The sequence below is a fragment of the Trachurus japonicus genome, chromosome 5 (assembly GCF_045865225.1).
Source record: "Trachurus japonicus isolate A0001 chromosome 5, Traja_1.0".
Taxonomy (NCBI): Eukaryota; Metazoa; Chordata; class Actinopteri; order Carangiformes; family Carangidae; genus Trachurus; species Trachurus japonicus.
Window position 1 is genome coordinate 18984313 of NC_140911.1, and position 16556 is coordinate 19000868.

The window sequence follows — 16556 nt, forward strand, 5'->3', positions numbered from 1 at the left end:
TAACTGGTGCCAGTAATCACTCAAATATTTTCAGGAACTAACAAAGCGGGTTTGGTGTTTTATAATTATGCCACTCAATGGAAATATGCTTTGAATAGTTTAATGACAATATAGATAGTATACAGCATCTGGATCAATTATGTTTTATGCTTTACACATGTATTTGTTGTTAGTATTAAATAACTACACCTGAGCGACTCTCATCACGTCCTCTGGTCAGACAAACCAGCTACACCCACATGCACTGATAACATTTTCCTGACCGACTTTCTACTGCAAGGCTCCCAAACAAGTTCAGTTTCACGGCTCATGGTTGGGTGATTTAAATAAGCTTCATGATGCAGGGTTCAAAGTTTTCACATGGTTCTTGCTATCATGATTTAATCACTTGAGAAGTGTTAAATGCGTCACACTGTGCACCACCACCACCACCACCTGCCTTTTTTGCCTCTTTTGCAGTTGGAGGTGGAGCAATTCGGGAAGTCCTTAGAAGGATTGGAAGGAGGAGTAGGTGCCACATGGCTTTAGTTTGATATGGTAGTTTGAATTGAAGGTTTCTGGTGGTTTTCAGTTTTCAAGAGGAGGTTTTTAGTTTGGGGGGGGGGTCAAGCAGTCTACTCTTTGAATACACACAATTCAAGCCACGCCTCCAAAGCATTGAATTTAGCAAGCATAACCTCTGGCTCTGGCGTTGTCGTGAATAGTTGGAGACCCTGAGCATGTGCACAATTTATGTAAAAGGCATACGCACTGAGGGGGGAGGGGGGGGCAGATGGCAGTTTGATAGATGTCAAACGCATTTGTCATTTTTATGAAAAAGCATTTAATTAATTTGTTGCAATTGGGGTGTGAAAATGATTTCAAGCAATTCAGAAATGTTCCAGAAAAAGATCTACTCCCCTCCCTTTAAAATTTCGGGCATGCTTTTTTGTTGCAACCTCCAGCTGAGTCTGTGCTTGTTTTCAGAGACTGTATATTGGGGGCTCATCCATGCATTTCCTGCCTTGACTGTTTCATAGTCTTGTTGGAGCACAGAGTGTGGGCAGGGTAGGTCTACACCTTATGGTACCGTATGTTGTTTCAATGCAACACTTGTAATTGCAAACTGTGTCAGTAACTCTCCTGTATTTGGTTAATTGGTGTGTAGCTTGTTGTTTGCATGTTGTCTCTGCACCGTTTGTTAAACTTGTTAGACACCACTATGTGATGCAGCTGCCGTGTTTGGCCGTGTACCTGTAGGCTACTGTATGTGGTTAGTGATTATCTTGATTGATACAGAAGTATGAGATCTTTTTCTCTCTCTCTGTCCCTTAGTTGTGCTTTGCATTCATTTCTTGCCGTTAAGATGGTGCTTAATATTGATGAGATTGTGGCACAAGCACACCTGATCTTGTTAAATTGCTGATCATATTGAAATTACTGAGGAAGCAAAAACAAGCAAATTCAACTACATTTTGGGCCATGCTAGTGAAAAAAGGGGTTTTACCTCCTGATCTTGGTGTGTCTGACAATTCACTGATGATGAAGCAACACCCTGCACTTCAAAGTTTATGTCTGTTCAGCAATTAAGCCTACCACAATCCACAACTAGCGTGCATTAATCAAATGCAGAACTACAACTAGAGACTCATGCACTGTTCTCAGTTTTTTCAAGCTTTCAATGTAGAAGTCAGGCAGCCAGGAGAATTTGTCCTGGCTGATACTTTGCCACGTTGTTGAATAATGGGTGTCACACTGTATTTACTGCAAGCCCACTCGTCCTTTTATTGAGAAAGTTTTACTGTGGACTTTTATTAGACAAGCGTTGAGATAAGATGCTTTGTGAATACGGGCAAAAGGTGGCAGATGTGAAACGGACTGTAGACATGTGCATGATGTTGGCAAAATACAATCAATTGTGTGTGGTGTGTTGAGTCTTTGTGAGTTTTAGCCTAATTCGTTTTAGCCTAGGTATGAGTCTAACACTACTTGTCCAATTGGTCATAACCAGTGCCAGGAATCACTCAAATATTTCCACAGCCATTCCATTGCAGAAAACGAAACTGTAATGACAATAGGGATTGTATATCTGGGTCAACATGCAACTCTCATCAGGCCCTCAGTCATATAGTCTCATTCATTAACGGTAACACTTTACTTGATGGGTGGGTGCATAGCACATTCATAAGACCTTTCATAAAATGTTTGTATTGCATTATTGACAGCTTCATAAGTCTGGGCATTCATACTGTACATTGGGTTATATTGTTATGGAATAACAAGTGGGAAATATTTTCAAAATAAAAGTCCCCTAATTGCACACAGTTTTATGAACCATTGCAATAGAATGCCACATAGTGGTATTTTGTTCATGTATTTCCAGGTGCAATTAGGGGACATTTATTTTGAGAAAAAATCTCATTATTCCATAGCAATGTAACCCAATGTATGAATTCTGAATCATGATTTATGAAGCCACCATGAATGCATTACAAACACCTTATGAAAGGTCTAATGAATGTCCTGTGCACCCATCAAGTAAAGGGTTACTGAAACGTTGAACATTTATTAGACAAGTGGTGAGATTAGATGCTTTGTGAATAGAGAAAAAGGCGGCAGGTGTGAAACCGACTGTATTCAGCTCTTTGATTTGTGCAAGATGTTGGCATAAATACAATGAGTTATGTGTGGTGTGTTGAGCCTCAGTGGGTTTCAGTTTGTTTTCCAGTTTAGCCAACTCTTCTGGTCCAGCTGGTCTTGACTGGTGCCAGGAATCACTCAAATATTTTCAGAAACTTACTAAATGAGTTTGGTATTTTTATGTCGCTTACTGGAAAGGTGCTTTTAATAGCTGAATGACAATGATGATGATGATCTGGGTCAATGATGTGTTTGCTTGACACAGTTGTTATGTATTAAATAACTACACATGAATGACTCTCATCAGGACCTCTGGTTAGACAAACCTGTCCAGCAGTACTACACCTACATTTACTAACATTTTCCTGTCCCACTTTATCTTACAAGGTTCCCACAAGTGTCACTCAGGTGACTGGGCTCAGCCTCCTTCTCACGGCTCATGGTTGGGTGATAAAAATAAGCTTCACGATGCAGGGTTCAGATTTTCACATGGTTGTTATTATCATCTTTGTAATCACTTTTACCCAGGTCAACTAGCTCCAAGATCTGTGTATATATTTTAGTATCACAACTAACAAATTTGCCTCAATTTGGCTTTAACTGTACAGCGAACACCCTTCATTCTCTCTACAGAAAAATAAAGGATAGACTCAATTTGTGATGATGAATAATTGTTTTACATGTGTGAGGAAAAGTTAGTGGTTCGAGAGTCTCCGTGGGTCCAACCCATCACCTGAAAAAGCCAGGCTTTAACAAGCACTATCTCCAAATTAAGCTTCAAGTTTCCCCACTAATGCAGATCAGACTCGTCTAATCTGGGCTCTGACTCAAAAATAACTTGCAAAGTCTCAGTGTGTGTATGTGTATGTGGTGTCATTTAGAAGAAATACAAAACCCCTTGCAAACACACAAATGTGCGGCAAATTTGTAGAAATCTGCATATTTACTCAACAAGGTGAAAGTGTTCCCAGGGTACAGTGAAAAGTGATGATCCTCCATGTTGTTCTATGTCCCTCTGTGACTTTTGAAGTTAAAATAAAACCCTGTTTCCACTATGCGGTACGGTATGGGTCGGTACGGAACGGTACGCTTATTTCGTTATTTCTTATAAGTGCTTCCCAGCCGGTTCATCGGCCCACAAGAAATACTAAGCATTTTCATTAACTACAAACAGCTCTAATATCAGACATGAAAATATACAAGTGAAAATAACAGAAGAGAGTTCACTTCTTACATCCATCAGCTGTCCTCTGTACACATATGGGATACTGCAGTTATATTAAGAGTTATTTGTGTTTTGTTTTACATGTTATGCCGGTTTGAAACTTGACTTTTACTGGTGGTGCCAGGAGTCACAAAATGTTTCCACAAACATGAATGAGTTTGGTATTTTATAAGGATGCCGTTTACAGGAAAGGGAAGTTTAATGACAATAGGGATTGTATACAGTGGGACTGTGTAAAGTAAGTGGGTGACTTATGTGTTTGCTTTACACGTGCATTTGTTGGTATTAAATAACTCATGACAACACTCATCAGTCTCTCTGGTCAGACAAACCTGTCCAACTACAGCTATTAACTGATCTGCTGATAAAACTTTCCTGTCCTACTTTCTTAGCCTCCATCACAGTTCATGGTTGGGTGATTTAAAACAAAATTCATGATGTATGGTTCAGATTCTGATGTATTTTTCACATGGTTGTTGCTTTTACTCTTTGTTATTGATTTATCCACTAGTCTGATTTGTTTACAATTGCCTCAAATTGGCTCAAACTGTGCAGCATACACTCAACATTCTCTCTACAGATAGAAAAGTGTGTAAATGAATAAACTTTCATTCTTCAGTGGTCCCATAGCTAAAAGCATTGAATAGCGTATTTGTCTCAACAGATTCATCACTTTTTCAAGCAATTATTATTATTTTTATTCTAACTGAAGGTGAATTGTACTTCATTTGTGATGTGATGACTTGCTCGATGTGTGTTTATTTGCTTGTGTTGTGATTTTTGCAGCGTGTGTGTTGTCTCGTTGAAGAAGGTGGATTCAAAGAATATTAATTTGCAGCACATTTGTGTATTTGAATGTATTGAACTCTAAGGAGACATATCCAAACTACAATGCTGTCATCAGTTTTAATGTCATGTTCGAGGTCAGCTAAAGGGCAGTGAAGGGAGCACTGACAAACTGAGAGGAGTGTGAGACAAAAAGTCGATGTGATCCAACATACAAAATAAGTGATGCTATCACCTTATCTGTTTACCTGGAGTGTTTTTGAATGCATGTGAATGTGTGTATGTGTATGTTAGTAAATATGAACGAGAACAGCATGCAAATAGTGTAAAGAAGATCCTTATCGCTGCTGAGCTACACAATGAACTGTGCTGTTTTACCACAGTAGCACAACTGTTGAACTGGCGCTCAGAGGGCTCGTCTTGTCCAGGTTCATTGGCTGGACATGCAATGTTGAGACTACCACACGTAGCCCGGCACAATAGGCTTTATTATGCACAGCCCCACTACTTCCTACTGATTAATCCATGTATGTCTGACCTCACAACAATGGTCACACACACCTGGATTAATCAGTTTGTCCAAGACAGGAAATAAAGGAGTTGGCTTAAGATCCGGAAGTAGTGGAGCTGTGCATAAAGCCAATTGTTTGACCAATTTTGTTCAGGTAGAGGGAGTCTGAACACAGGTCCCAGCCCTAACACACTCAAAGTCAGTGCCAGTGTTCAGTCAGGCATCTGGGCTTCATGTTGGGCTACTTTTCTGAGATTTTTTTCATTTTTATTTTTTTGTTTAAGTTAAATTTTAAATTAGGCAAAGCTACATCCAGATCTACATGAGTTTTCCAAACCTCCAGGTGCTTAAGAGAATGGCTGTGCTTCATCTAGCTGTGCCATTGTGAAGCATGTTAGTGGTGAGAGCAAATAAAGAACAGTGCATGTTGCATGGAGGCTGCAGGTCAGATACTGCTTTTCTGGCAGCCAGTATGGCGTAGTGGACAGCTGCTGTTTTTTTTCCAAAAGCTGTCCCAAATACTGTCAGAGCAGTGTGACTATAAAGGTATACAATCAAAGAAATTCTGCCTCGCAATCCTGACCTATAATAAATGTACAGTATCAAACCAGAACAGGCCCCTGTGGAGCCCCAGAGCTGCTCACCGCTGCTATAACCAGCCATAATGTGGTCATCTTTTCAGATAGTCTAATGCCTAATCCAGGGCGAGTTGTGGATTTCATCTTAAAGAGATAAGATTCTTTGTTTTGCTCATGAATCTTTATACTGAGTAAACCATGACACAGTGACAGTAAGAGACGGGTACTGAAATAGTAAACCTGAATGGTAACCTCCGTCTCAGGTCCCCTGACTCCAGGATTTGATCAGTCCTACAAAATACGAAAATTTGCCATGTGTGATGACAATGTTCAGGATTGTATTTTTTAAGAGACTTGCATGATAAATATATATTAAAGGGATAGTTCACCCAAAATTCAAATTTCACTCATTATCTACTCACCCTCATGTCGACTAAGGGCTGGGAGAATTTTCAGAGTCCTCCGTTGGGGGGGGGCAGCAGTATTTGTCCATATAATGATTGTGAATGGTGCTCACTTTTCTTTGACCAAAAAGACACAGCAAAAAACAACCAAATACCTCCACACTGCTCGTCTGTAATGTCCCTCTTGTATTGAAGCCCCGACATGAGAATTTGTTCCGAAAAAATTAAATAAGTGTATATTTTAAGCTTGTTTGTAGCGGAAGCTCCCAGTATCTCAGTTCACTGCTTTTCCTGTGTCAGTGCAAATCTTGCGTGATTTGCACTGAAAATTCTCCCAGCCCTTAGTCGACATGAGGGTGAGTAGATAATGAGTGAAATTTGAATTTTGGGTGAACTATCCCTTTAAAGTGTGTATGTACAGTTTTGCTGTGAAGCTAAATGACAAACACAGACACATCACTATCATCTTCCCTCTGCTGCCGGTGACGCTGCTGAGCGCAAGAGATTCAAGGAACTGATTGAGTTTTGGGCGTCAAAGGTCAATGGCGTGGTGACATCATAGCTATATATAAATAACAACTCAAGGAAATGTCTTTAAAATTGGTAAAACATTCACATTGGGACAAAGTGTTTAGGGATGAGTAGCTAAAAGTCCAAAGTCAAGGGCAGTGACCACAGGAAACTCTTTTTAGCTCGTATCAAGACATCACAGGAATGATGACAAAGTTCACACAAATAGTTCATATTTTATACGATATGATGTGACCTACAACAAGTATGACTCCTGTTTTGTTGCTCATGTTCACAGAAAAAGTTTAAAATTTGAAAAAGTATAAAGAGTATTAAAAATTTGAATAATAGCCATAATGTCCTGAAGAAGCTACAGTGTGTGAATGCTTTCAGCATTCAGATGTTTTTTTTCTTCTTAATAGTGTGAATGCATTTCAATAAGAAAAACAAACATCTCAAATACTTACTTGGAAATTTGATGATTTTTTTTCCAAATGAAAGGAATGCGGTGTGTCTTATGTGTCAATACTCCTGCGAAAAATGTTTCAGTGTCACAGTGTATTGTCTGCAGGTTTGTTGTTTTTGTCCTCATTCAGTCAGAAATAGCTGCAATTAACAATTTCAAATGTGGGTCCTAGGGGCCTGCTGTGTCCAATCAATTCATTATGCAACAGGTGGATCTCAGAACTCTGGACTCTTTTAACTGATACTTATACAGACAGGAAGCAGACCACCACAGTTTGGAGCCACAGTGAGTGATCTGATTACACTTGTGAAACATCTTTTGGCATACACATGTTCATTCAAGCACCTCCGCTGCACCTATAGAGCCTCACTCCTCACGTCTCTTTAAAGAGACTAATGCGTATTGTGGAAAGCCCCGACCTTTAGCAACAGCCCAGGTGTAGAAGAGTAATGAAGGGTGGAGAAAAAAAGACAGCATGAATTACAAGTGATGAAATCATTTTCCAGTTGGTCCGCTGGCCATGAAAGCTGGTGCCTCGTCACAGAGCGAAAACCTGCGTGGCTGCATTCCACACTAAAGCTCTTTTCCTCTCACTCACTGTTGAAACAGGGTGTGAGTGACGTTGCGAAATTCTGGAGAAAACGTGGTGTTTTGTTGTTACTGGCTGAAACATAGCCCAAAGTGCTATTTTAACATGGCATGTGCACAATACATGTTGAACGTAAATGAGTTAATGTCACTTGTTAACCTCCAACATTTTTAACCTTTTAGTGCAGTTCAAAAAGCTTGACTATAAGACAACTGATCAGCTAAAATAATGGACAAATCAAGAAATCTGAGAATGAGATTAATGAGATTAATTTTTTTTTATTTTTATCAATTACATTAGAAAACAAACAAACAAAAAAAGAACATGAAAAAATTTAATAGTAAATAACATAGAAATAATTACACTAACTAAATTAAATTTGATTTCATTAAAATTTTCAATTTTCACTTCCAGCTGCTTTCAGGTCAAACCATTATATTGTTCAGAGCAGAAAAGCTAAACGTTTATTCACAGGTTTTAGTCCTGAACTTCAGAACAACTAACAGACGTGTCCCACAGCAGCTGAGGAGCTGCACTGGTTCATGGTGTGAGACGCACCTGCTGTTGCAAGACCATGAAGGGTATACAATACACAAAATAATTTAAATCAATGCAGATGCTGATAGGAAAAACAAGAGGGTCTTTAAAACTGCTGTGATGCGTAATCCTGGTCCTAGTCAGCACTATAACAGTAATAGTCTGCTCTATAACATTTTTGGGTACTTCTGACCAAACTGGTACCATTCTAAGAGAGCGCATATAGCAGGAATACAACGGCAACACTGAGCATGAACATAGATGAACCAACGCAGTGAAAACACTGAGGTAAAATACACGAGGGAGAAATGAGACACAGGTGGGGCAATAACACACATAGGTGACACACATGAGGTAATCACAAGTGTGCACAGGAAGACACAGGGAATTTCAAAATAAAACAGGACATAAACAGAGCACAAGAGACAAACCGTAAAGAAAACAAACAAAGCAGCACATGCAGTGTTATTACTTTCAACCAAAATTATTTCAATGCAAAATAAACAAATTAAAGTAAAGATTGTAAGAACAACTTGGGAATTGGACCCCACTCACAGACAAAGGTACATTTGTTGACTTACCAGCAGAGACAGCAAAGCCTGCAGAACCTATAACACCCATATTGATATATAAACTCAGTAGTTACATTTTGCAACAATTACTTAACTGTAACACAAACATGAGCTGATGTTTAATATTCTGTAAGTACTTTTTTTTCCCCTGACCTGAACTGACAAACAACAGCTGGTGGGTAGTAAAGTAAATAAAAGAAAAGGTGAGGTGCCCAATTGCAAGTTGCTCCAGAGGCAGAACTAGAGGTAGAGTGACAGAGGCTTCACAATAAGAGTCCTGAAACTCTCAATATTCATTGAATTTGGGGCGCCGTGTGGAGCAGTGGGTTGAACAGGCTCCCCCATGTAGCTATGTCCGTGCTGCAGTCGGCCCCGGTTCGACTCCCGCATCGGGCGGGCTTTTACTGCATCTCATTCCCCCTCTATACTATCAAATAAAGGCAAAAAATGCCCCAAAAATATACAAAAAATTATAATAAATTGACTGAATTTCTGACTATGGAGATGGATAGAGATCTCCTTCTTGCTGGAGAAACAACTATTATTACTATTACTATTATTATTAAAAATATTAGTGGAAGTCAGGGTGAAGGTTTGTAGACCCCAAAATGCAGACTGAGACTTCACCTACTGCAGATATGGTGGGATTTATTGCAGTAGAAACAAGCAAACCTACTAGTAAATACTCAGGGCAGGAACACGAGAAGGTACGAGAAGACTGAGCACACGCAGAACAAAAACACAGACGATCCAACAGTGGACAATGGAAAACACAAAGGTTAAATACACAAGGAGAAACAAGGCAGCGGTGGGGGAAACACAAACCAGACACTGACCACAAAATAAAACAAAAAATGACAAACCATGACAGTATTACTCATTGGATTTCAACTCTACCAGAGTAGTGCCTTTATGAATATTGTTGCAATATGCATAATTACCAGGTATATCAGATGTGTTGGCAGTTGATCATTAAGCAGGTGAGTTTCACGACATATGACACCGGAGCAGACCCTGCAGTGTCATGTCTGCCTCACAGTTAAATCACAATTAGTCAGGATTCCACTCACTCACCTTTGGCCTGAGCTTTGTTTCTGTGTTTCTCAGTTTATCTTCCCCCTTCAGGCTTATCGTAGCCCACAGGGGAAAGAGTGTGAACACAGGAGAGAATCGTTCAAATTCTTTCCACAATGCCTCACGTATTTTGTGTCAAATGAGGCAGTTTATTATACAATCATTTCAACAGAACTTGCACTTTTGCACACAACACATAATTTGTTAAAGGGACAACGAGGAGTTTTGGAAAAGCGAAGCGTTTTCACACTACATTTATGAGCCTCCGCACCGTGAAATTCTTTGACCGGCGCAAGACAGACTCATGTTTTCATTCATCAAGAATTAAAGTCAGAGGTTCAAAGAGGTTCAGTTACCGTCGTAGTTCCGACCATAAACGGCGATTTGGCTGCGTTATTCTCATGACTCGCCACGAAGGACACCACTAATAATAACAAAATAACGATAACGAGACAGAACGATATATTTATCGAAAACAAGTCTGGGTAGCGGAGATTCATCCACATTAACGTGAGACTTTTTTATAACCGATTAGAAACTCCTCGTTGTCCCTTTAACAATGCATATTTGTTCAGCCAATGCCCATTTTCTACTTTCTGTGGAAGGAGAGACAAAAAATCTACAACAACAATCACCCACTGACAGCAGGGTTGAGAGTTCACTTTACACAAAATTACTTCCTTGATATGCAGTGTGTCAGCTCCCAGGTTGAATATTAAAAAACACACCTCTAAAGTAAACCATGCAGAGGGCTGGCTTCATGTGAACTTTTGGCAGCGTTGTGTGTGACCTGAAATGAGCCGAAGAAAGTGTGTGGCTGTTATCTTGCCACCGCTCTGCACGGGTCGATGCTAAGCTGCTATGGGTTCGTGTTCAGTTGTCCCACCAAACTCGACATGCAGGATGAAATCAGAGATAACGTTAATTAGAGACCTTGATAGTCGGATTCCCAGGGTCACCACTGCAGGGCTACAGATAGAGTGACCTCATTTGGTAAACACAGACACCTTTCTCAACATGTATGCAAACAGAAGACTGCGGCCAGAGGGGGAGTGGGGAATTTGTGGGGAATTTAAATTTTTACACATAAAAATAGAGAGAGAGAAAGAGAGAGAGAGAGAGTCTGATGAGAAGCAAACAGGACTTGGCTGTTGGACCAGGGTTCTTCAAACTACCATAGTTTGGATCCTAGGATGCAATATTAGTGAAAATTTGTAATTACAGAAAAAGCCTGTACATTACGTAATAATTTATTGACGTTTTTTAAATTAAATTAGCATTAAAACTTTTTATTTCTCCCTAATAGTTTGTTTGTTATTTTGCTTTCAGACTCCCTCTTAGTTGGACCCTTTGGTCCCTTTAGAGGGTTTAAAAATAGTGATGATAGATGGTTCCTCTTCATGTCACTGATAGTCTGATGAAGACGATGAAGACGATGTGTGTGTGTGTGTGTGTGTGTGTGTGTGTGTGTGTGTGTGTGTGTGTGTGTGTGTGTGTGTGTGTGTGTGTGTGCGTCACGTTATATTGTATCAAAGTAATAAACAAAGTAATAAATACAGCAAAACAATCTGAGTGCAGTGGAACAAAAAGAGTCTTGATAAAGTTGTTTCATCAGAGTGCGTTGGGCTCGGCTGATGAATGATCTTCCACACACGTGACTGTTGACCGTAGTGACGCACTTTGTCTGTTTTTAAGAAAAGTGACCTCAGCGGCTTCCCTGTTAAAGTGAATAGGGCATGTCATAAAATAATAATAAGTTTAGCCATGACAAACTCTTGCCTCCTGTGTTTGCAGGTCTGGATCTGCCACTACAGCCCCCTTATTATTGTTATTATCAGTATTATCATTACCTACAGGTATTAGTATTATCACAGCTCAAGATTCTAATGCAAGTGAAAAATGTTCAGTCACATTTTTGCTTGAGTTAAAAGTACCTGATTTGGCACAGTTCTACTGTTACTGTTCACCCCTGACTGTAACAAGTAACACCATATAACGATTTAAGTTATAAATATATAACTATATATAAAGCTGTGTGGTCTCTTGGTTGAGGCAGACCCTGTGGAAATGACTTTGGATTGCATGAAAACGGTTAGCAAAGACATTTCTACTGTTGTGATAGCTGATAGAATCTTAAACAATGTTTGGGATGATGAGAGACAGGAAACAATTACCTGTTTTTTTTGCAGGGGGGGGGGGCATTTACTGAATGAAACAGGACCCTAACTATTACTAAATTACATCATCCAACATATCATTTATAATTATTTCACTAAGTAAGAATGAACACCTATAAAACCTGAGCATGTTGATATAAATACAATCCAGGCCTGGTCGATGGTTTGGAAGATAAAGAGAAACCGCTTTAGAGAGAAAGAGCAGGGCAGGTTTGTTTTGTTGATCGAGTTCTCGGGAAAGCTAAGTAGGAGGAAGCGGGTTGGAGGTGTGGCCATGGAATTCCCCTGAACTCACCTGAGTCCGCCCCTCCCTCCCCCTCACGCGCTCCTTCCAATGAATATAAGGTTGTGCAGGTGGGGAGAAGGAGATCACTGAACACTGGGATTTTTTCACCACACAAACTTATAACCGTGGACTGTCTTAGCATCACTCCTCTGCATCTGACTGTGGCTTGTGCTCAGGTAAAGCTCATTAAGTAAACACTGAATTTAACTGAATGTCAGAGTGGATGCGGTGCTGGTTGACATTTTTGTTTATTAGATATACTCTCCCTTTAAATTGAATGAAGCTGGTTGTTTAAGCTGGTTGTTTATTTTGTTTGTTTGTTTGCTTGCTTACTTGTTTGTTTGGGTGTGTGAACAAGTATATTTTTCTTCTGTTTGTTAGTGTCACAATGGCCTCACCGTGCCTCAGCAGCATATTGACTCATGCCAACCTCACCATGTATCAGACCGGCATGCCTGATGTCCTGCAGCAGCAGCCCAGTGTGCTGACCAGCATCAACACCGTTCAGACCAGCAGTCCAGTGTACAGCCCCAACATCAACAGTAAGAGCACCAGGACTCATTTCTAGAGGATTAGGACCACTTTTTTAATAATATAATTCTGAATTTAATGCTCCCATATTGATGTAAAAAATTATGTAAAAACAAGATTTTTACATGTGACCCTAATCCTCTTCTGTAGTTGAATGTATGCTCTGCACCACCAGGGGAGGTTCAAATGATTTCATTCCTGGACTGTGAAGGCTAGTTAACCATTACAGTCCAGTCTGAGTTTCGTGGGCAGTTTCAGCCCAGACTAATCTCCCAGTAAACATCATCCTTCATTTTCAAACTTAAGCCAATCAGACCATTACCTCACTGAACTTTGCTTTGGCCTAATTTAGATGGTGTCGGTTTAACCATTAACCAGGTGGCTAATGTTTAACTCCTCATAACCGCCAAACAAGAATGCTGCCACCTCGTAGTTAAAACAGTCCAGGCTTTGTTTTGTCCTGACCTGAGAGGCACAAACCCAGACTGGTATCAGTCACCATTACACAAACATGTAGATATGTTGAAATTTCACCAACAAGAGTTGACATGTTGTGTGTGCGTGCGTGAGTGGGAGACGCAACAGTTTTTACATGATTTCCAAATCTGTGTCCAACCACAATTTAAAGCTCTGCATAGTGGTGGTAGCTACTTCCACAGCAGCCATGTGATTCCTGTACCTCTCTCTCTGCAGCTCAGTGGTACAGGCATACCAGCCCCCATGACTGGACATTAGACGACGTTCTGGAGTGGATCAGTGACCACGTGGAGAACGCAAAGTTTGATGCGAGTACCCTGAGTCTGGTCGACTGTGCCATGGATGGACACACTCTCTGCCAAATGAACCGGGACCAGATGATAGGAATCTTTGGCCCACAGCTCGGCCCACACCTCTTCCAGAGTCTGGAGGAACAAAGAACCAAATATGGTAAAACAAACAAACAAACAAGACATATATTTGACTGGCACTGTACTTTCATACAGCTTTGCTTCTCTTAGAGGTCTGTGGATTACATTTTGTGTGCTTGTTTTTTTTCTTCCCAGAGCTACAGAGCTTGTCAGGCCCAGAGCTGAATGAGACCTGCCAACTCCTGGACAAGTTCCTGGGCACCCTAAACTTTCCTTTGCTCAGCACCATTAGATTTGGCCAAGGTACATACAGTATAAAGATGCTACATAAAATCATAAACCGGATACAGTGTGAAAAACATGGGAGTAATACTGCTACTTTCTACCACCAGCTGAAGGAGCCGTCACCAAGAGGGAATATGAAAACAGTGACCTGATCAGTCTGAGCATGGAGCCCATGACACCTCTGGGAGAGACTGGGTACCTATCTGATAATCAGTCCGACAGCGAGTACAGCTCCTCCTCAAACAGTCAGTATTCAACATACTTCTCAATGTTTCCTCATATTTGTTCTACCACACACTTTCCCAAGTTGCATATCTAACACATATCTCTTATTTTTCTTTCAGGTGGCATGTTTGGCTTCTCAAGCCTCAGCTCACCAGAGTCTGGCAGTGGCGAATCAGACCCGGAGTTTTCCTACCCTCTGATTTCAAGTGAGTAGAAGAGTTATTAAGTTTATAAGGGTCTGAGTTATTCTAGAGCCCTAGCAGTGTCATTGAGTTTAAGTAAACATCTAATAATTAACTGTTGTGTCGACAGAGGCCCAAATCAAAACCGAAAAAGGAGAGTCTAGGCTGAAGCGGCCACGGGGGCGACCTCCTAAGGTCTGCAGAGAAAATGGCAGTGATGTTTATGACAACCCAAAGAAAAACAAACATGGTAAGGCCACATCTACATCTAGAGAACATGTAAAACTCAGTTCAAAAGGCATCTGTACTCCAACACTGTTGATCTGTTCTACTGATTCTACTTTGCATCTATTTTGCATCTTTATCAGGCGGAAGATGCATATCTGATTGACATGCATGCTTATGCTTAAACATTGGTGCACACAAACACACATGTAGCTCACTGTGGCTCACTTTTGTCTGCAGCACCTCGTGGCACTCACCTATGGGAGTTCATCAGGGATATCCTAATCCACCCTGAGAGGAACCAGGGCCTGATGAAGTGGGAGGACCGCCGCGAGGGTGTGTTCAAGTTCCTCAAGTCCGAGGCTGTGGCACAGATGTGGGGTCAGAAGAAGAAGAACAGCAGCATGACATATGAGAAACTCAGTCGTGCAATGAGGTGAGTTTACCTATAGCAGCTAAGAATTTCATCTCATGTGGCATTCATACATACGTGGTTTAGGAGAGTTAGTGACAGGTGCACAAACCAGGAAACCAGGTTCTGCAGGATGATGTTCCAACATAGACAACCAACTCAGACGATATAGCTCTATATAGTATGACCTGAGATGGCCAATCTGGTCTTGCACTTCAAGTTATATTGGATGACGAAGTTCCTCTAGAGTCACAGAAGACATTACAAAGACAGGTTGAAGCATACTGAAAAGGGATAGATGTGGTTATTTGGTACAGTAGTGTGAGGTAGTTACCAGCAGTCCATTCAGAAAACAAAATCTTATATCTGTTTCAATGTTTGCTTCAGGTAGAATTATTTTCAATCACCTTAACCAAATAAAGGAACATCAAAGCAAACAAAACAAAAAGAGATTATGAACCACTTTTTTCATTTGGTTCTTTTAATAACCATCTTTGTGTCTTCAACTTGGAACTAACCAAACTTCCCTCACCTTCAGGTATTACTACAAGAGGGAGATCCTTGAGCGAGTTGATGGGCGGAGGCTCGTGTACAAGTTTGGAAAGAACTCCAGCGGCTGGAAGGTTGAGGAGATGGGCATGGGCATGTAAAGTCAGAGAAATTACACATGAGCAATGTGGCCCGTTGGGAAAGAAAACCACGCTGCCCTTGATGTTTTAAGACACTAACTTCCTTTTCAAAGGAAGGTGTTGCAGAAAATGTAAGCCATTGTTTTTGGCTATTGTAGGTTTTATGAACCAATATTAATGTTGTACCTGTTTTGTGTTTTTGAATGCCAAACATTACTTTGTTCACAGTAACTGTAATAGACATCGTTCTGGATGCTTATGAGATTGTGGTAGCACCTAAAAGGCTGAAAAGCAAACTTTTTTACATATGTACAGGTTTCTGTTGTTTGTTTTGAACTTCCTTTAAAGAGGCAGATCTAATCCACTTCTGTCACTATGGAATTTGTTTTGGTACGTGGGCATAAATGATTGTATTGTAGCACTGGATATATTTTAGTCTTTTTTTCTAAATTTTATGTTACTCTTTTGTTATTTGAAAAAGGGTGAAAGTTTTCATCTTTGCTGATAAACTAAATGTGAAGGACAAATATGGAACAGAAAAAATGTAGGTGATGTTACTTCACATTAATACAGTAACAATGTGCACTACATGTCTATTGGTATCACTTATAAAGTGTATAAAATGTGTTTACACAATGTTTGAGTGAAAAGTAATTCTTATATACAGTATGATCATCATCTTTTTGAATCAGTCACGAATCGGCTGTATGATGTTTGTGTGATGTTTTAATGTTGTTCATCCAGTTTGGACTGTAACTAACATACCCCTTAATAGTTCTTGCAGATATTGTTTTGTAAAATAAATAAAACTTGACACTTATTAACTTTCTGTTTGATTTTTTTTTCAAATCAAATCTCTTCCTCGTGTCTCTCCATCATAAAGGG

The 16556-nt window shown here is 40.1% G+C and overlaps 2 protein-coding genes across 3 annotated transcripts in view; both read left to right on the forward strand.

The window, feature by feature from the left end:
* The window catches only part of golt1a (golgi transport 1A), a 277908-nt gene that overhangs the window by 86735 nt on the left and 174617 nt on the right, over positions 1-16556 (forward strand). The window lies entirely within an intron of this gene.
* On the forward strand, positions 12383-16491 carry elf3 (E74-like factor 3 (ets domain transcription factor, epithelial-specific)). 2 transcript variants are annotated; one of them, XM_085776662.1, is made up of 9 exons: positions 12383-12510; positions 12716-12876; positions 13559-13792; positions 13909-14016; positions 14106-14243; positions 14343-14429; positions 14536-14655; positions 14871-15066; positions 15581-16491. In XM_085776662.1, the coding sequence occupies exons 2-9, from the start codon at positions 12723-12725 to the stop codon at positions 15690-15692; spliced, it is 1149 nt and encodes a 382-aa protein (XP_085632788.1). In that variant the 5' UTR covers positions 12383-12510; positions 12716-12722; the 3' UTR covers positions 15693-16491. The 2 variants fall into 2 exon arrangements, with proteins under 2 accessions (XP_085632788.1, XP_085632789.1); XM_085776663.1 differs by lacking the exon at positions 15581-16491 and adding an exon at positions 15135-15245 and having other exon boundaries at positions 14871-15103.

Excerpts from the sequence above, each read along its gene's own strand:
- elf3 (XM_085776662.1), top strand. The coding sequence starts at position 12,723 with ATGGCCTCACCGTGCCTCAGCAGCATATTGACTCATGCCAACCTCACC. Across the intron at positions 14,244-14,342 it reads GTACAGCTCCTCCTCAAACA|GTGGCATGTTTGGCTTCTCA; the intron begins GTCAGTATTCAA and ends TTTTTCTTTCAG. Across the intron at positions 15,067-15,580 it reads AAACTCAGTCGTGCAATGAG|GTATTACTACAAGAGGGAGA; the intron begins GTGAGTTTACCT and ends CCTCACCTTCAG.